Raw genomic sequence first — 14,852 nt, forward strand, 5'->3', positions numbered from 1 at the left:
GAGCACCCCCATATCCCACAATGCCCCCAGCTCCCGGATGGTTCCAGATGCTGAGTGTGGTGGGTGAGAGAGAGGACTCTATGAGTCTGTGGTTCCATCGGGGCACTCTAGGAGCCAACGGTGAGCTAAGCGTGTAGTCTCTATGGTTCCATTGGGGGCGCTCTAGCAGCATGTGGGGGGGCGGAAAGGCAGTCTCTATGGTTCCATTGGGGTATTCTAGGAGTCCCTGGTGGGTGTCAGAGGGTGGTTTCTTTGCTTTCACAAGGACACTCTAGCAGCATGTGGTGGCCATGGAAGACCAGACTCTATGGTTGCATCTGGGCACTCTGGCAGCACTTGGTGGGTGTCGGAGGACGGACTCTATGGTTCCGACTGACCAGCTGTTTTAGCAGAAACATCCCACAAAACAATTCAGACAGAGGCCTGGAAAATGTCAACCCAAACAATAAAATGTTGGCCAAGTTACAGGGAACTGCAAACAGGGTTTCCCAGTGGGAAACATCAGGTGACCATAGCTACAGGTGTTGCCTATAATAATAAATGTACCAAGGGTCAGGGTGGATTCTCCGTCGCTGACCATTTTGAAATTAGAGACGGGCTATATTTCTAAAGATCGACGTTGTACAACACTGAGTACAATGGGGCTCTGATCTGGTTGCTCTCTCAGCCCCACTGGGAGGCCCTGGAATAGCACACTGGGGTCGCAATGGTCCCTGCTGCTGGCCTTAGAAGCCGTGAATCACAGAATAGCTAGAAAACATGACCACAGTGTCCCCTGCAGGGTGAAAAACAGCTGGCCGGGAAACGGGGCTTTCCCTGGGGAGAAGGTGGATGAAAACGAACAACCAAAGAGGATTTTGTCTCTTTTTCGGTGGGGAAAAAATGGATTTGGGACAGACAGTCAAACCCTGAAAAATCCATTCCCCCATACGCACGGCATGTCTGTCTATCCCCAGACACATTGTTCAGTCTGTGTCCATCCCCACATACACCCCTCTATCCATCCCCATACACACGTCTGTCTATCTATCAAGCCCCCAAAACACCCCATAGAACACCAGAACAGCCACACGAGGCCAGACCAAGTGTCCCTCTAGCCCACCATCTTGTCAGTGGTCAGTGGCAGATGCTTTGGGGGCACCGAACCGCACAGGACAGTCGTCGAGAGATCCGGCCCAGCCCAGCACCCAGCAGCAAGTGGCGCAGGGACGCGCCGGCTGCGGAGAGGTTTGAAGGCAGGATCCGGGCGGATTCTCCATCGCTGGCCGTTTCAGAACCACAACCGTCTGTTTCTCGGAAAGATCGGCCCTAGGAATTAGCGCCGGGCCGGTCTCCAGCCTGCATGACACAGGTGGTCAGGCGAGACGGTCGCAGTGGTATTAATTGCTAGTGGTAACGATCCAACATTGGTTGGGATCCCAGCTCTTGGCTGGGTCCCCTGGCAGTGTGGGGGCATGGCGACCCTGCAGACTTGGTACGGGGAGGGGAGGGTTTGCTGGGATTTCCCCATGGTGAGGGCGTTGGCTGCGGCTTTCCCAGCACTGGGTTCATATCCTCCCGAGCGCTAGGTTCAAATCCTCCCGAGCACTGGGTTAAAATCCTGCCCAGCACAGGGCGCTCCTCTGAAATGCACATTCCACTGGGTGCAAGAAACTGCCCCGAGGGGCCATGGCTTCCAGGGGCAGGGGGAGGCAGGAGGCTAATAAATAACAAGGAAACACTGGAGCATCAGTGTCTGTGGGGCATGGCGGAGGCAGTGGGGCAGGACAGAGCAAGCGGGGGGAGCTGGGTGTTGACGTGGTGGGTTGGGTCAGGACCCCATCAGCGGTCACACTTCACACGCTCCCGGGCTCAGAAAAGAGCCCCCCCCTCGGGTCGCTGAGGCAGAAGTCAGGCCCTGTCATGTGTGTGTGTGTGTGTACAGAGCACTGAGTGTGTATACAGGGCAAGTGTCTGTTGTGTATACACATGTATATATATAGGGCACAGAGGTGTGAGGAGAGTGAATCTGCGCCTTGGTGCGTATCAGGGCAGTGTGTGTGTACAGAGCAGTGTGTGCACAGGGCACGGAGGTTGTGCGTACTCATGTCTGGAGGGCGCTGAGTGTGTGTGTGTGTGTGTGCAGAGCAGCGTGTGTGCACACGGGGGCGTGTGTGCAATGTGCAGCAGGCTGGACCAGGGGAGGATGAAGGGAGGAAGGAAGCAAAGCGTGGGGTGGGAGGAGGATGGGGAGGAAGGAGGCGGGAGGGAGATGCGGAGGGAGGAGGCAGGCGAGGGGGGCAGGATCTGAGCTCACAGCTGCCTATTAAGTCACACCCGGGGCGGAGATAGAGAGGGGGGGGGGGCCGAGCTCCATCACATGAGCAGCAACCGGTCCCGGGAACCCTGCATGGAGCTGGGGGACGCACCCTGCCCCCCAGCAACCCTGCCCCACAGCATCCCCCTCCCCCCCGCTGCTAAAGGTTTGTTGCATCTCCAGGCTGGGAGCCAGGATGCCTGGGTTCCCTCCCTGACTGAGGGAGGGGAGTGGGGTCTGGTGGTTAGAGCAGGTGGGGCTGGGAAACAGGACACCTGGGTTCAGTCTCTCCAGCTCTGGCAGGGGGTGGGATTTAGTGAGTTGGGGGCGGGCCTGGGGGGGCCAGGAAACTCATTTAAACTCCTCTATGCACCTGGGCTGAATCTACCTGGCCGTTAAGTCCCGCCCCAGAGACACACCTGTTTATAACTAACCTCCCCCTCCCCCCAGCTTTCCTCTTCCCCTTTTCCTGACCCCTGGGGCGGGGAGCTTGCCCCACAGCCACAGCCTGGATCTGGTGAGCGTCACACCTCCAGAACCTGGGGACCCTCTGGGTAGACAGTGGGAGGCAGATCCCCCCTATCTGCCCCACTCAGTTAGTTTGATACCCAATGATCTCTGAGATCAGCTGCCTGTCAGCTCTGTCTTTAGTGGTTCTGCTGGGGGGTGTGGGGGTCATTTTGGGGGTCACAGAGCTGCCCCCAACCTATTACCCCATTCCTCATTGCTCTCATTAAGCAATGCCCCCTCCTTCTCCTGGCCTAGACTACATGGCATCTTGCACTGCCCTTTACTTTGGAAATTTGACCCCCTATTTTTTCCCCCCTACTTTTTTCCCAGAGAAAAGGGGTGCCCCCCGATCTGTGCCCTCCATCTGTGGGATGGGAGGCAACTGAATTTTCTGAGGGCCCAAATCCACTGAGATCTGGGCTGGTTGTATTCAGGGTTTTGAGCTCTTTCCCAGCTGCCTTTTAACTTCATTCACTGTTGTATATTTTTTGCTCCATTGGCTAAGAAGAACCTGGGCTGGCTTCTATTTTTAAGGGTATACACCCCACTCTCTTGGCTAGTTTTGGGGTTTCTCCAGCAGATTTGAACCCATTAAAACACCACTAATTTGTGAATTATAAAAATCTGGACAGATTTTTTTCAGGTTCAGACCCAGGTTTTCCCCCACTGGTTTTGAACCTGCCTGAGGGGGGTATGTGTGTGTGTGTATATGTATGTGTGTGGTTTTTTCCCCCCCTGTGTTTAATTATCCGACTCTGGTCCGGTTTTTGCTTTTGAGGGCCCAAACCCACTTTCTCAGCTGTCTCTGAAGTTTCTCAGCTGGATTTCCACCCGCTTCACGCATCAAAACCTGACTTTTTTTCACCCGCCAGTTCATTAAAAGAATCTGGGTGGCGATTTTGGCTTCAAACCCAGTTTTCTTTAGCCTCTTGGCCAGGTTTGAACCTGGGTCGTGCATCGCAACGTGACAATTGCACTTTCTGTTTAATACCAAATTACATCCTCCAGCCGGGCGGGCAGACCAGAGGATCGAATTGTTCTTTGTAGTGTTTAAGGCCGGAGGAGATCATCTAGCTAGATTTTTTTTGTTTGCCTTTCGGGGGCGGCCCGCCCCAAACCCAGTTTTTGTAGCCCACTTGGTGCTTGGTTTTGAACCCGCTTCCCGTATCACCATGTAAACACATTTATCTCCAGTTACGCTGTAAGACTCAGGGCAGATTTTTTTTTTTAGGGCTTGACCCTAGTTTTTCTTGCTCTCTCTTTTCCCCTTTTTTTTTTAGTAGTTTGGGGGGAAGTGACTCTAAGCTGGATTTGATGGGGGTTACTGGCTGAACCCCTCCACTTCCCTCCCCCCCCAGGGTGACCAGGCCCCGCCGCCATGTCCACCGAAAGCTCCCCTCTGCTGAACTACCGGCTGTTCAGCGTGGTGGACGAGGGAGAGATGCCGGGGAGCCGGGGCGGGGAGGAAGCGCCCCTGGTCGGGGGCCCAGGTGCCGCGGGCCCCCCGCACCCTGACCCAGCCCGCCGGCTCTCTACCTTCTTCGGCGTCGTGGTGCCCACCGTGCTGTCGATGTTCAGCATCGTCGTCTTCATGCGCGTGGGTGAGTGACTCCGCACGTGGGTGCATCCTCCCTCCCTCCCCCCCCCCCGGGGATTCTCCCTCATAGCACCTGGTGCACCCCCTGGGGAAATCCCTGCCCCCAAGAATACCAGCAGTTGCCTGTGGCCGCCGGATTGATTTCCAGCCAAAATCTTGCCGCAAGGAGTTCCACAGGTTAACAGGGTTACATCCCCCCTCCCCCATCCAGCCGGAGCCCTGGCCGCACTGAGCTATGGCTGGTCGTGCCACGGGAGGGAAACTTGCCTTGCAGCCAAATTCTGAGGTGGGGAGCCCCCACCCCCGATCCTGCCCCCACCCCTCTCTGTCGCCCCCTAGGCTTCGTGGTGGGTCATGCTGGGTTCCTGCAGTCGCTGCTCATGCTGGTGGTGGCCTACGTCATCATCCTGCTGACCGTCCTGTCCGTCTGCGCCATCTGCACCAATGGTGCCATCCAGGGGGGCGGGGCCTATTGTATCCTTCAGCCAATGGGGCGGAGCTGGGGGGGAGCTGTCCTGGGGGAGGGAGCGGTGCAGCTGGCTCATTGGCTCCTCCTGAGATCCTCATAGGGCAGGGCTGAACAAGAAGGGGGAGGGTGGGGTCCCATGTGGGGGTGATTTGGGGGGGGTGTGGGGGGAGGCTGTGTCTCTGCAAGGGTGGGGGAGTCTGGAAATTTGGGGGGCCGGGTGTGTCTGGGGCGGTGGGGGAGTGTCGGGGAGATGTTTATATAGGGTCTCTGGGTGAGGAGCGATGGGGGGACTGGGGGAGTATCTCTGTGAAGGGGGACCATACAGGGGATGTCTTAATGGGTGTGGGGGGGGATGGGCTCCATGGGGGGGCTGAATCTCCTGCCCCCCACCGTCCCAGCCTTTCCTTGACCCCACCCCACCCCATAGTCATGATCTCGCGGACCCTGGGCCCTGAGTTCGGGGCCAGCATCGGGCTCATGTTCTACCTGGCCAACGTCTGCGCCTGCGGCGTCTACGTCCTAGGCCTGGTGGAGGCCGTGCTGGACGTCTTCGGGGCAGGTGGGCCCAGACGCCTGGGTTCCCTCCCCACGCTGGGAGGGGAACAGGGGCTGGTGGGTAGTGGGAGCCAGGACTCCTGGGTTCTCCCCAGTCCTGATGGTCCCTCTCTCACCCCCCCTCCCCAGACGGGACGGAGCCCCCCAGCGCCCGTGCCCTGCCCCAGGGCTATTTCTACAGCTTCCTGTATGGCTCGTTGGTGCTGCTCGTCTGCCTGCTGGTGTGCCTGGTGGGCGCCCGCATTTACGCCCGCGCCGCCTTCCTCATCTTCCTGGTGGTCAACCTGGTGCTGCTGGTCATCTTCGCCAGCTTCTTTGCCGTCGGGCCCCGCCAGGTGCTGGTGGCCCGGGACGCCAACCACACCTTCAACGCCAGCTTCACCGGCTTCCGGTTGGCCACCCTGCAGGCCAACCTGGGTGGTGCGTCCGGGGGCGGGGGGAGGCAGAGGGAGACAGGGAGGGCTGGGGCTGGCTGGGAGGCAGCGTGCGGGCTGCAGGGCTAATGCAGGGTCGGGGGAGCAAATGGGGGGGGCTCTCCAGATGGGGGGTGTGATGGGCATAGCAGGTGGTGTGGAGGGGGATGTCATGGCTTCTGGGGGGCTCGGGTGGAGGCCCAGGAGGGGTGTGGGGCAGGGGGGACAGGGAGTGGGGTGAGGTGCTGGGAGTGACCCCCCTCCTCACTTCTCTCACACTCCCCCCCACCCGCTCCCTGCAGCCATGTACTCCCGCGACTACACCACCGGGAATGTGATGACCTTCGCCACTGTCTTCGCCGTCATGTTCAACGGCTGCACCGGCATCATGGCTGGCTCCAACATGTCGGGTGAGCCCAGACGCCTGGATCCCTTCCCCGGCTTGGGGAGGGGAGGCTAATGGTTGGAGCAGGGGGCTGGGAGCCAGGACTCCTGGGTTCTCTCCCTGGCTCTGGGAGGGAAGTGGGGGCTAGTGGTTGGAGCAGGGGGCTGGGAGCCAGGACTCCTGGGTCCCACCCGCAACACTGGGCTGCCGTTGCAGGTGAGCTGAAGAATGCCAGCAGCTCCATCCCCAAGGGCACCATCATTGCTGTGATTTACACCTTCATCATCTACTTCCTCCTCTTCTTCATGACCAGCTTCACCTGCGAGCGGTGAGGGGGCGGGGGGGCCTGGCTGTTGGCATCAAGGGGAAGGGCTAAAGAAGAAAGTAGGGGTTGGGGGCGGAGCTGGTGAAGGGGGTGGAGCTATGGAGCAGATGATGCCTGGTGGGGGTGGGTGGAACTATGGGGTGTATGTAATAGCAGGGAGAATGGTGGCAGAGGCGGGGCTATTGAGTCACAAGGGGGGGGGGCTAACACAATGGGGCAGGGCCTAGGGTGGGGTTCCTGCATAGAGGTTGCAGAGAAGGGTGGGGGTGGGCTGATGGGGGGAGGGGCTAAAGCCCAGAGGTAGGTGAAATGGGCATGGCTTAGAGGAGGGGGCGTGGCTCAGACCAGGACTAAGGCGGGGCTGTGGGGTTGGGGGCAGGGTTGCTGGGTGGGGCTAAAATGCCAGTGTGGAGGGAAAGGGTGTGGCTTACAGGAGGGGCGGGGCTCAGATGTAGTGGGCGGGGCAAGCGGGGCGGGGCTCAATGCCCGGCTCCGCCCCCACCCCAGGATGCTGCTGAAGGAAGACTACGGCTTCTTCCGGGCCATCAACCTGTGGCCCCCGCTGGTGCTGATCGGGGTCTATGCCGCCTCCTTCTCCGCCTCCATGAGCGCCCTCATCGGGGCCTCCCGCATCCTGCACGCCCTGGCCAAGGACGACCTCTTCGGTGAGCCCCCCCGGCACCCCCTCGCTCGCGGGCCCCCCCCCCCCGCCCCGTGTCACGCTCACACCTTTCTCCACCGCAGGCGTTGTCCTGGCTCCGGCCAAGATTGTCTCCAAGGGCGGTAACCCCTGGGTGGCCGTTCTCTACACCTGGGCCCTGGTGCAGGTAAGCAGTCCCCCCTCCCCATGTTCCCCTAACCCAGCCCACTCCTGCCCAGAGCTGGGCAGAGAACCCAGGAGTCCTGCCTCTTAGCCCCCTCCCCCCGCTCTAACCACTAGCCTCCGCTCCCCTCCCAGAGCTGGGCAGAGAACCCAGGAGTCCAGGCTCCCAGCTCTAACCCCCTGCTCTAACCACTAGCCTCCGCTCCCCTCCCAGGGCAGAGAACCCAGGAGTCCAGGCTCCCAGCCCCCCTGCTCTAACCACTAGCCTCCGCTCCCCTCCCAGAGCCAGACCGAGAACCCAGGCATCCTGACCCACTCCCCCCGCCCTGCTTTCCCCCCACAGCTGGTGCTGTTCGTGGGGAAGCTGAACACCATCGCGGGAATCGTCACCGTCTTCTACCTGGTGGCCTACGCGGCCGTGGACCTGGCCTGCCTGGCGCTGGAGTGGGCCTCGGCCCCCAATTTCCGGTGAGGGGCGGGGGGTCCCCTTTTCGGGGTTGGAGGGGGTGAGAGCCCTGCAGGCGGGGGGGCAGCGTCCTGGGAAGGTGGGGGGGGTTAGGAAGAAGGGGATGAACTGGGGGGGGGACACAAAACAGCTGGGAGGTGGCGGTGGGGGGGGGGGAGGGAACTGGGGGCAGGGCACAGATGGGGGGCGGGGCTGCCCCCACTAACCTCGCCCCTTTCCTCCCCCAGCCCCACCTTCCAGCTGTTCAGCTGGCACACCTGCCTGCTGGGCATCGCCAGCTGCCTGCTGATGATGTTCCTGATCAGCCTGGCGGGCGCCTCGGCCAGCCTGGTGCTGATGCTGGCCCTGCTGGGCTTCGTGCACCTGCGGGCGCCGGCCAGCTCCTGGGGCTACATCAGCCAGGCCCTCATCTTCCACCAGGTACCGGCGGGGGTGGACGTGTCAGCCCCGCGCGGTGCTGGGGGGCGGCGGCCCAGTGCCCCGGGGCATAGGGAGAGCGGCACCGTGGGGGTGGGAGGGGGGCGTCCCCTGAGAGCTGAGGGGGAGCTGCTGGCACGGGGGGGGTGTCTGGAGCTGCCCCCCCAGGGCAGGGGAATGTGGGGGGAAGGCAGGGGTTGGGGGGAGGGTGTCTGGTGCCCACGACTGGGGTCTCCCCCCCCCCCAGGTGCGGAAATACCTGCTGCTGCTGGACGTGCGGAAGGAGCACGTGAAGTTCTGGCGCCCCCAGATCCTGCTGATGCTGGCGAACCCCCGGAGCGGGGCGCGGCTCGTCCGCTTCGTCAACGACCTCAAGAAGGGGGGCCTCTTCGTGCTGGGCCACGTGGAGATCGGGGAGCTGGGTGAGGGCGCGCTCTTCCCCCACACTCGCCCCCCCCACCCGCTGCTCCTTGCTGGGCGCTTCCCAGGCCCTCCAGATGCTACCTCAGCCACCCCTTCTGCGGCAGGGGACCCAGGCATCCTGCTCACAGCCCCCCCTGCTCTAACCACTAGCCTCCACCCCCCTTCCAGGGCAGAGGGTGGGACCCAGGAGTCCGGACACTAGCCACCCCCCGTGGGAGAGAATCCAGGAGTTCTGGCCCCCAGCAGCCGCCCGCCCCCTCCCTTCCGTCTGTCCATCTTCTCTTTCCACCCCCAGACACGCTGCCTTCCGACCCCGTCCAAGCCCACTACAACTTCTGGCTCAGCCTGGTGGACAAGCTCAACGTGAAGGCCTTTGTGGACCTGACGCTGTCGCCCTCGGTGCGCCAGGGGACCCAGCACCTGCTGCGCATCACGGGGCTCGGTGAGTGAGAATGCCGCCCTGCCCCAGAGGTGGCTGCATCTCGGCGCCCGGCGAGGGGTCCCTGTATAGCCGGCCGTCCTACCGCAGAGCTGGCTGCATCTCAGCACTGGGTGAGAGCCCCTGGCCAACCAGCCGCGGCCGTCTCTGGGGCGGGGCATCTCTGCCACGCGAGTGGTCCCTGTATAACTGGCTGCCCCGCCCCAGCGGCGGCCGCATCTTGGCGCCGGGTGAGGGGTCCCTGGATAACCAGCCGACCCGCCCCAGAGGTGGCTGCATTTTGGTGCCGGGCGAGTGGTCCCTGGCTAACCACTGGACCCCCCCTTCCCTCCCCGCTCTCTCCCTCCAGGCGGCATGAAACCCAACACGCTGGTGCTGGGCTTCTACGACGGGGCCGTGCCCGAGGACTACTTCCTCCAAGATCCAGCCTTCAGCCAGGCACGGGAGAACGACCACTTCGGGGTGGACCTGGCGGCCCTCCAGGCCCACTTCCCCCCCGTGCGGGGGGCGGCCACCCCCAAAGTCCTGCCCCCCACCGAGTACGTGGCCATCATCGCCGACGCCCTCAAGATGCACAAGAACGTCTGCCTGGCCCGTGACTTCCCGCAGCTGGCCCGGGAGCCGGGAAGCCGGGCCGAGGGCCTCTTCGTAGACGTCTGGCCCCTCGACCTGCTGCGCCCCGACCGCCCGGCCTACGTGGACGTCTGCAGCCTCTTCCTGCTGCAGCTGGCCTGCATCCTCACCATGGTGAGCTCCTGGCGGGCCGCCCGCCTCCGCCTCTTCCTCTGCGTGGAGTCGGGCGACCGAGGCTGGCTGGCCAAGGAGGAGAAACTCAAGGAGCTGCTGGGCAAGCTGCGCATCCGGGCCGCCATCCGGGCCGTGGCCTGGGACCACGTGGTGGCCCTCCACGGCCAGCGGGGCCTGCCCGGGGAGCCTGCCACCCGGCGGGTGCCCGACGCCTACCTGGCCGCCCTCAACGCCTTGGTGCTGGAGCAAGGGGAGCGGGCGGCCGTGAGGTTCCTTTACCTGCCCCGGCCGCCAGCTGACACCTCCCGCTATGGCCGCTACCTGGAGCAGCTGGAGATCCTCACGCGGGACCTGGGGCCCACCCTGCTGGTCCACGGCCTCACGCCCGTCACCTGCACTGAGCTGTGAGGACCCTCTGTGGGGCAGGACTGGGCAGAGGAGGGCCAACTCCTGGAGCTAGCTGGGAAGGAAGGGCTGATGTGGGAGAGTGGAGGGGTGCAGGTGCCCAGGTGGCAGCAGTGGGCTGTGACTTTGGGCCTGCACTGAGAGGAATGTGGGGGGGGGGGTCAACGCCACTGGGGTTATTGAAGTGGGGGCATTGCCTTGAAGTAGAGCTGGATGCTAGTGGGGCACCCCAAAAGCTGGTGCCCCTGCCTGATGAGGAGGGGGGGACACCCCCAAACCACAGCTGCACCACAGGGCTGCCGGGCTGGGCTCAGCTGCACAAGTGAGTAGAAAAGGGGGGCAGAGGTTGAGCCCCCTGTAGCCCTTGATCTCTGGTGAGCCCCCCAACATGTCACAGCTTGAGGGGATCCCCATTTTCCTAGTCCCCCCAAATCAGCCCATCCTAAATTCCTTCACGGGCAAGTAGGGGGTCCCTGTTTTCCCCAACTACCCTAATCACTGTCCCCAACTTCCTGTTTTGCCTGGGGCCCCCCAGTGCCTGCCCTCATATTCCTCATTTCCACTCCACCCCCTCACTGCCTGCGGGGGGGGGCTCCCTTTTTCCATATACCCCCAATCACCTCACGGACTTCCTTTCTGCTGGGGGGCTCAGGAGGGGATCCTCATTTTCACCAGGCCTCCTCAGATCACAGCCCCCTGCATGCTCCAGCGGCGCTGTGGTCAGAGGGGACCCAGTTCCTGCACCCCAAAACCTCAGCGGCAGCAGTCCCCTACTTGCCTCTGGGGTGTGCTGGCGTCTCACCCAGAGAGCGCTATGCCCTGGTGCCTGGCGGAGGGGGGCCCTCCCCCCACTTAGGGGGCTCAGCCCCTCCCAGTCAGTACACCATGGGGTGCATAGGGGGTGACGGGGGATCTTGAACCCCCAAAGTATGGACGTACCCCAGCTTGGAATAACTGCCCTGGGGTAACCCCCAGTGGGAGATGATAGAAGCAGGGGGGACCCCAAAACCAGATCCCCCACCCCCAGCAAGGGGTGGCTGGGGGCTGTGCCTGGCTCTGGTTTTGTTAATGTTCTCGCAGATACCTCATGTACCACGACTGACCAGCGCCCCCGCGAGGGGGGGGCACTAACTGCAAGCGGGGGAGGGGCGGGGGGGTATTTACACGTGTGTTTTAACAAGCGCCTTCAATAAACGGACAACGCAGAGAAAGGACGGGGCGAGCGACTGTGCTTACTGGGGGCCCGGACGCCTGGGTTCTCTCCCAGCGGGGGGGGGGGGGGTGTTGAGGGGTAGGAGCCCGGTCTCCTTGGTTGTCCCGGCTCTCGGGTGGGGGGAGGGAGGTTTGGTGCGGCGTGGGGCTGATTGTGCAGAAGCCGCGGGTCACTAAAGGGTTAACCCCCCCAGCGCCAGGTGTATGCTGGGAATTGTAGGCGCCGTCGGCCGGGCTCCAGCTGCTCCGGGAAACCAGCAGCCACATGGAGGGCGCAGGGTGAGTCCAACTGAGCGGAACCCCCGGGCGCCTGGGTTCTCGGCGCGTCGCTGGGAGGGGGGAGCTGGGAGTCCGGACGCCTGGGTTCTCTGCCAGGGCTGCGGGGGCTCGGCCTTGAGGATTCACAGCAGGGAAACGGGCTGGTAACAAGGAAACCTGCTTCCTGCCCCAGCTGGGGCCGGGGCCTGCCCCTCTGCCATGGGGGGACCCAGCCCCCCCCCCGGAGCCGGGGAGAGAACCCAAGCGTCCTGGCTCCCACGCAGCGCTGGGCTGAATCCCGCCGGGTTTCCGGTCTCCCTCGCTGGATCCGCCCCCTGCAGCGCTGCAATTTCAATGAGAGCGCGTCTCTGTCACTTCCAGCGACACACGCCCCACCCCAGAGGTGGCAGCATCTTGGTGCTGGGCGAGGGGTCCCCGTATAACCAGCTGCCCCGCCCCAGAGCTGGCCGCATCTCGGCACCAGGCGAGGGGGTCCCTGTGTAACCACAAAAACAAGGAGAGTTCTGGGGCACTTTAACAGATTAAATTTTTGTAGGCATAAGCTTTCGGTGTCAGATGCAGAGGTCGAATGCCAGTGACTAGGAGACACAGCTATACACAGAGACACCTGCACAGAGACCACTGGGGGAGGTGGATCGTTCCTATTTATTGTGTCATTCGACCGCTGCATCTGACGTCAGCTGAGGCGCACGAAAACGTCTGCCTACAGAAATGAAATTCGTTAGTCTTTGAAGTGCCCCAGAACTCTCCTTGGTTTTGCTGTATACAGACTAACACGGCTCCCCTCTGGACCTGTGTAACCAGCCGCCCCGCCCCAGAGGTGGCCGCATCTCAGCTACATGTTCTCTCCTCTCTGCAGGGATCCCCCCACGTCTCTGCTCCTCAACATCCACCAGGGCCTCCCCTTCCCCGGCTCCCCCACCCGGGCCGCCCTGGTCTCCGGCCCCTACCTCTATTACCACTACGGCTGCGACGGGCTGGACGATCGGGGCTGGGGCTGCGGTTACCGGACGCTCCAGACCCTCTGCTCCTGGCTGGTGGCTGGGGCAGAGCCTGGGGGGACCCCCTCTCGGCCGGTCCCACCCCTGCCCACCCTGCAGCAGGCCCTGGTGGAGATGGGCGACAAAGCCCCGGCCTTCGCCGGCTCCCAGGATTGGATCGGCACCGTGGAAGCCGCCTTGTGCATCGACTGGTTTTTCGGGGTGCCCTGCAAGATCCTGCACAGCCCCCGGGGCCGAGGGCTGGAGGGGCAGCTGGGGGCCTTGTATGCCCATTTCCAGGGGGGCGGGGGCCCCGTGATGCTAGGGGGTGATGCTGACAGCTCCTCCAAAGGGATCCTGGGGGTCTGCTCTGCACCCCCCAGCCACCATCTCCTCATTCTGGATCCCCACTATTACCGGGGGCTGGGAGCCTCGGGCGGGAGGGGGCGCAGGCGGCGGGGTGGGTGGGCTGGCGGGCGCTGGCCTCCTTCGACACGGCCTCCTTCTACAACCTCTGCCTGCCGCAGTTCTTCAGACAGAGCAAGGGGGAGGGCGCTGGTGAAAATTGATTCCCACCAGCGCGTGGTGCCCGGCTGCCCACCCAGGGGTCTGCACATGGGAAGGGAGGTCACTGGGGCACGTGAATGTTGATTTGCACGAGGGGGAGTCGCCCGGAGCACTACATGGGTTTGCACGGGGGGCAACATCACGGTTACGTGAATGTGGATTTGCACGAGGGGAGTCGCCTGGCCAACTACACAGGTTTGCACGAGGAGTGACATCACTGGACCACCTGAACGTTGGTTTGCACGGGCGAGAGTCACCTGGAGGGACACACAGATTGTGCCCCAGAGGCCAAGGAGCCGGCCCAGCCCCGGGGGAATCGAGGCACGTTATTGAATGAAGTCAAACCCACCCAGGTCAGGCTCAAGACCCGGCCGGCTACACTCACCCACGGCCCAGTTGAGTCCTAGCCCCTGGCTACAGAAAACACCCCCAGGCCCCGGGCTCTGGGCTGAAATCCAGCGGACGTTTTCGGAGGCAGGTTCCTCCCCTCGCCATGACTTTATAGCCCGGTCGTGTCCTGCCCCCCCTTTTCCAGTCAAAACACCCCCAACCTTTGGCTCTCTCCTCACGTCTATTGCCCGTCTCGGCATCGCTTCCGTGCCTACAGTGCATCTCTTGGAGACGGGGCAACCGGCCCGGCCCCTGTGTTCATGGCCTGGGCGCTCTGTGGGTTTATGGGCAGCAGGGTGTGTTCCTGGGGGAATAAATCAAATTAGCCTGGCATATCGCTAGCTGTGTATTGAAATATGTTACAGCCCTGGTATAAAAATCTAGGGCGATGGATATCTAGGCTATTGTCTGGGGGTGGGGGGTTTATCTGTCCCTTTCCGTAGGGTGGGGGCTAGCGTGAGTCACTTTTCAGCCCCCGCTTCCTCCGCCACAGCACGAGGCCCCATCGCTCGGTGGAGGAGGGGGGCGTCGGCGTGAGATCTCATCTTGCATGGGGTGGTGAGGGTCACCCAGCGCCCCGCCAAGCAAGATTCCTCTTTAATTAGAGAGGCCGGCGCAGGCTGGCACCTCCAGAAGCCCAGTCCACCCTGTGCAGCGGGGGGGGCGGTATTTTCTCCCCCCCCCTTGCTTTATGAGACCCCCTGGTCTCTGGAAACACCCCAGCACAGCAGCAGGAAAAGGGAACTGATCATGGGGTCTGGGGGCTGCCTCAGCGCCACAGCCCCGACGAACTCGTGACCGCGAGGAGGGGGTATGAATAGCCAGAGCGCAGGGGAGACGTGGGGGGCCCGCCTGCGTGGGGCGTTGTTTTCAAGCTGGTTTTTCCTCTCGGTTTCACCTGAAAGAGGTGGCGGGCCCTGCAGAGCGGCGGGGGAACCGCGGCGCCGTTAGCCGGCTCGAAGGAGAAAGCCGGGGGCAGCAGTTCTCAGGCAGAGGGGGCTGGAGGGGGGCCACTCATTGAGAGCCGGGCTGGGCTCTCCACCAGGAGAACGGTCTGTGAGCTGCTGCACGGCCTCCCCCCAACCACCAGTGAGGAACAGGGCGGGCTGGGCACCCTCCGGGCCAAAGGGGCTGAGACACGGTCTCCCCCCGCA

General features: G+C 62.7%; 2 protein-coding genes across 3 annotated transcripts; both read left to right on the forward strand.

Moving 5' to 3' along the window:
* Positions 1 to 2,695: 2,695 nt before the first annotated feature.
* SLC12A9 (solute carrier family 12 member 9) lies at positions 2,696 to 11,176 on the forward strand. Of its 2 annotated transcripts, none has more exons than XM_067556112.1 (14): positions 2,696 to 2,813; positions 4,165 to 4,407; positions 4,743 to 4,877; positions 5,300 to 5,431; positions 5,557 to 5,847; positions 6,143 to 6,250; positions 6,442 to 6,553; positions 7,058 to 7,215; positions 7,295 to 7,377; positions 7,717 to 7,841; positions 8,067 to 8,259; positions 8,504 to 8,678; positions 8,975 to 9,121; positions 9,468 to 11,176. In XM_067556112.1, exons 2-14 carry the CDS (start codon positions 4,185 to 4,187, stop codon positions 10,271 to 10,273), a joined length of 2,688 nt encoding a protein of 895 aa, XP_067412213.1. In that variant the 5' UTR covers positions 2,696 to 2,813; positions 4,165 to 4,184; the 3' UTR covers positions 10,274 to 11,176. The 2 variants fall into 2 exon arrangements, with proteins under 2 accessions (XP_067412213.1, XP_067412218.1); XM_067556117.1 differs by having other exon boundaries at positions 2,775 to 2,813; positions 4,174 to 4,407.
* Positions 11,177 to 11,608: 432 nt separating this feature from the next.
* UFSP1 (UFM1 specific peptidase 1) lies at positions 11,609 to 14,019 on the forward strand. Its single transcript, XM_067556317.1, is given in 3 exon segments — positions 11,609 to 11,761; positions 12,621 to 13,158; positions 13,161 to 14,019. Coding segments are annotated over 3 exon segments (702 nt in total). The 5' UTR covers positions 11,609 to 11,747; the 3' UTR covers positions 13,311 to 14,019.
* Positions 14,020 to 14,852: the final 833 nt, after the last annotated feature.

Source organism: Emydura macquarii, unplaced genomic scaffold, assembly GCF_026122565.2.
Source record: "Emydura macquarii macquarii isolate MOO-44397 ecotype Brisbane River unplaced genomic scaffold, CSIRO-AGI_Emac_v2 contig_306, whole genome shotgun sequence".
Lineage (NCBI taxonomy): Eukaryota > Metazoa > Chordata > Testudines > Chelidae > Emydura > Emydura macquarii.

Bases quoted from the DNA above. Each gene is read 5' to 3' on its own strand.
- SLC12A9 (XM_067556112.1), top strand. From the start codon at position 4,185: ATGTCCACCGAAAGCTCCCCTCTGCTGAACTACCGGCTGTTCAGCGTG. The intron at 6,554-7,057 runs GTGAGGGGGCGG...CCCCCACCCCAG, and splicing joins ACCAGCTTCACCTGCGAGCG to GATGCTGCTGAAGGAAGACT. The intron at 7,842-8,066 runs GTGAGGGGCGGG...TTCCTCCCCCAG, and splicing joins GCCTCGGCCCCCAATTTCCG to CCCCACCTTCCAGCTGTTCA.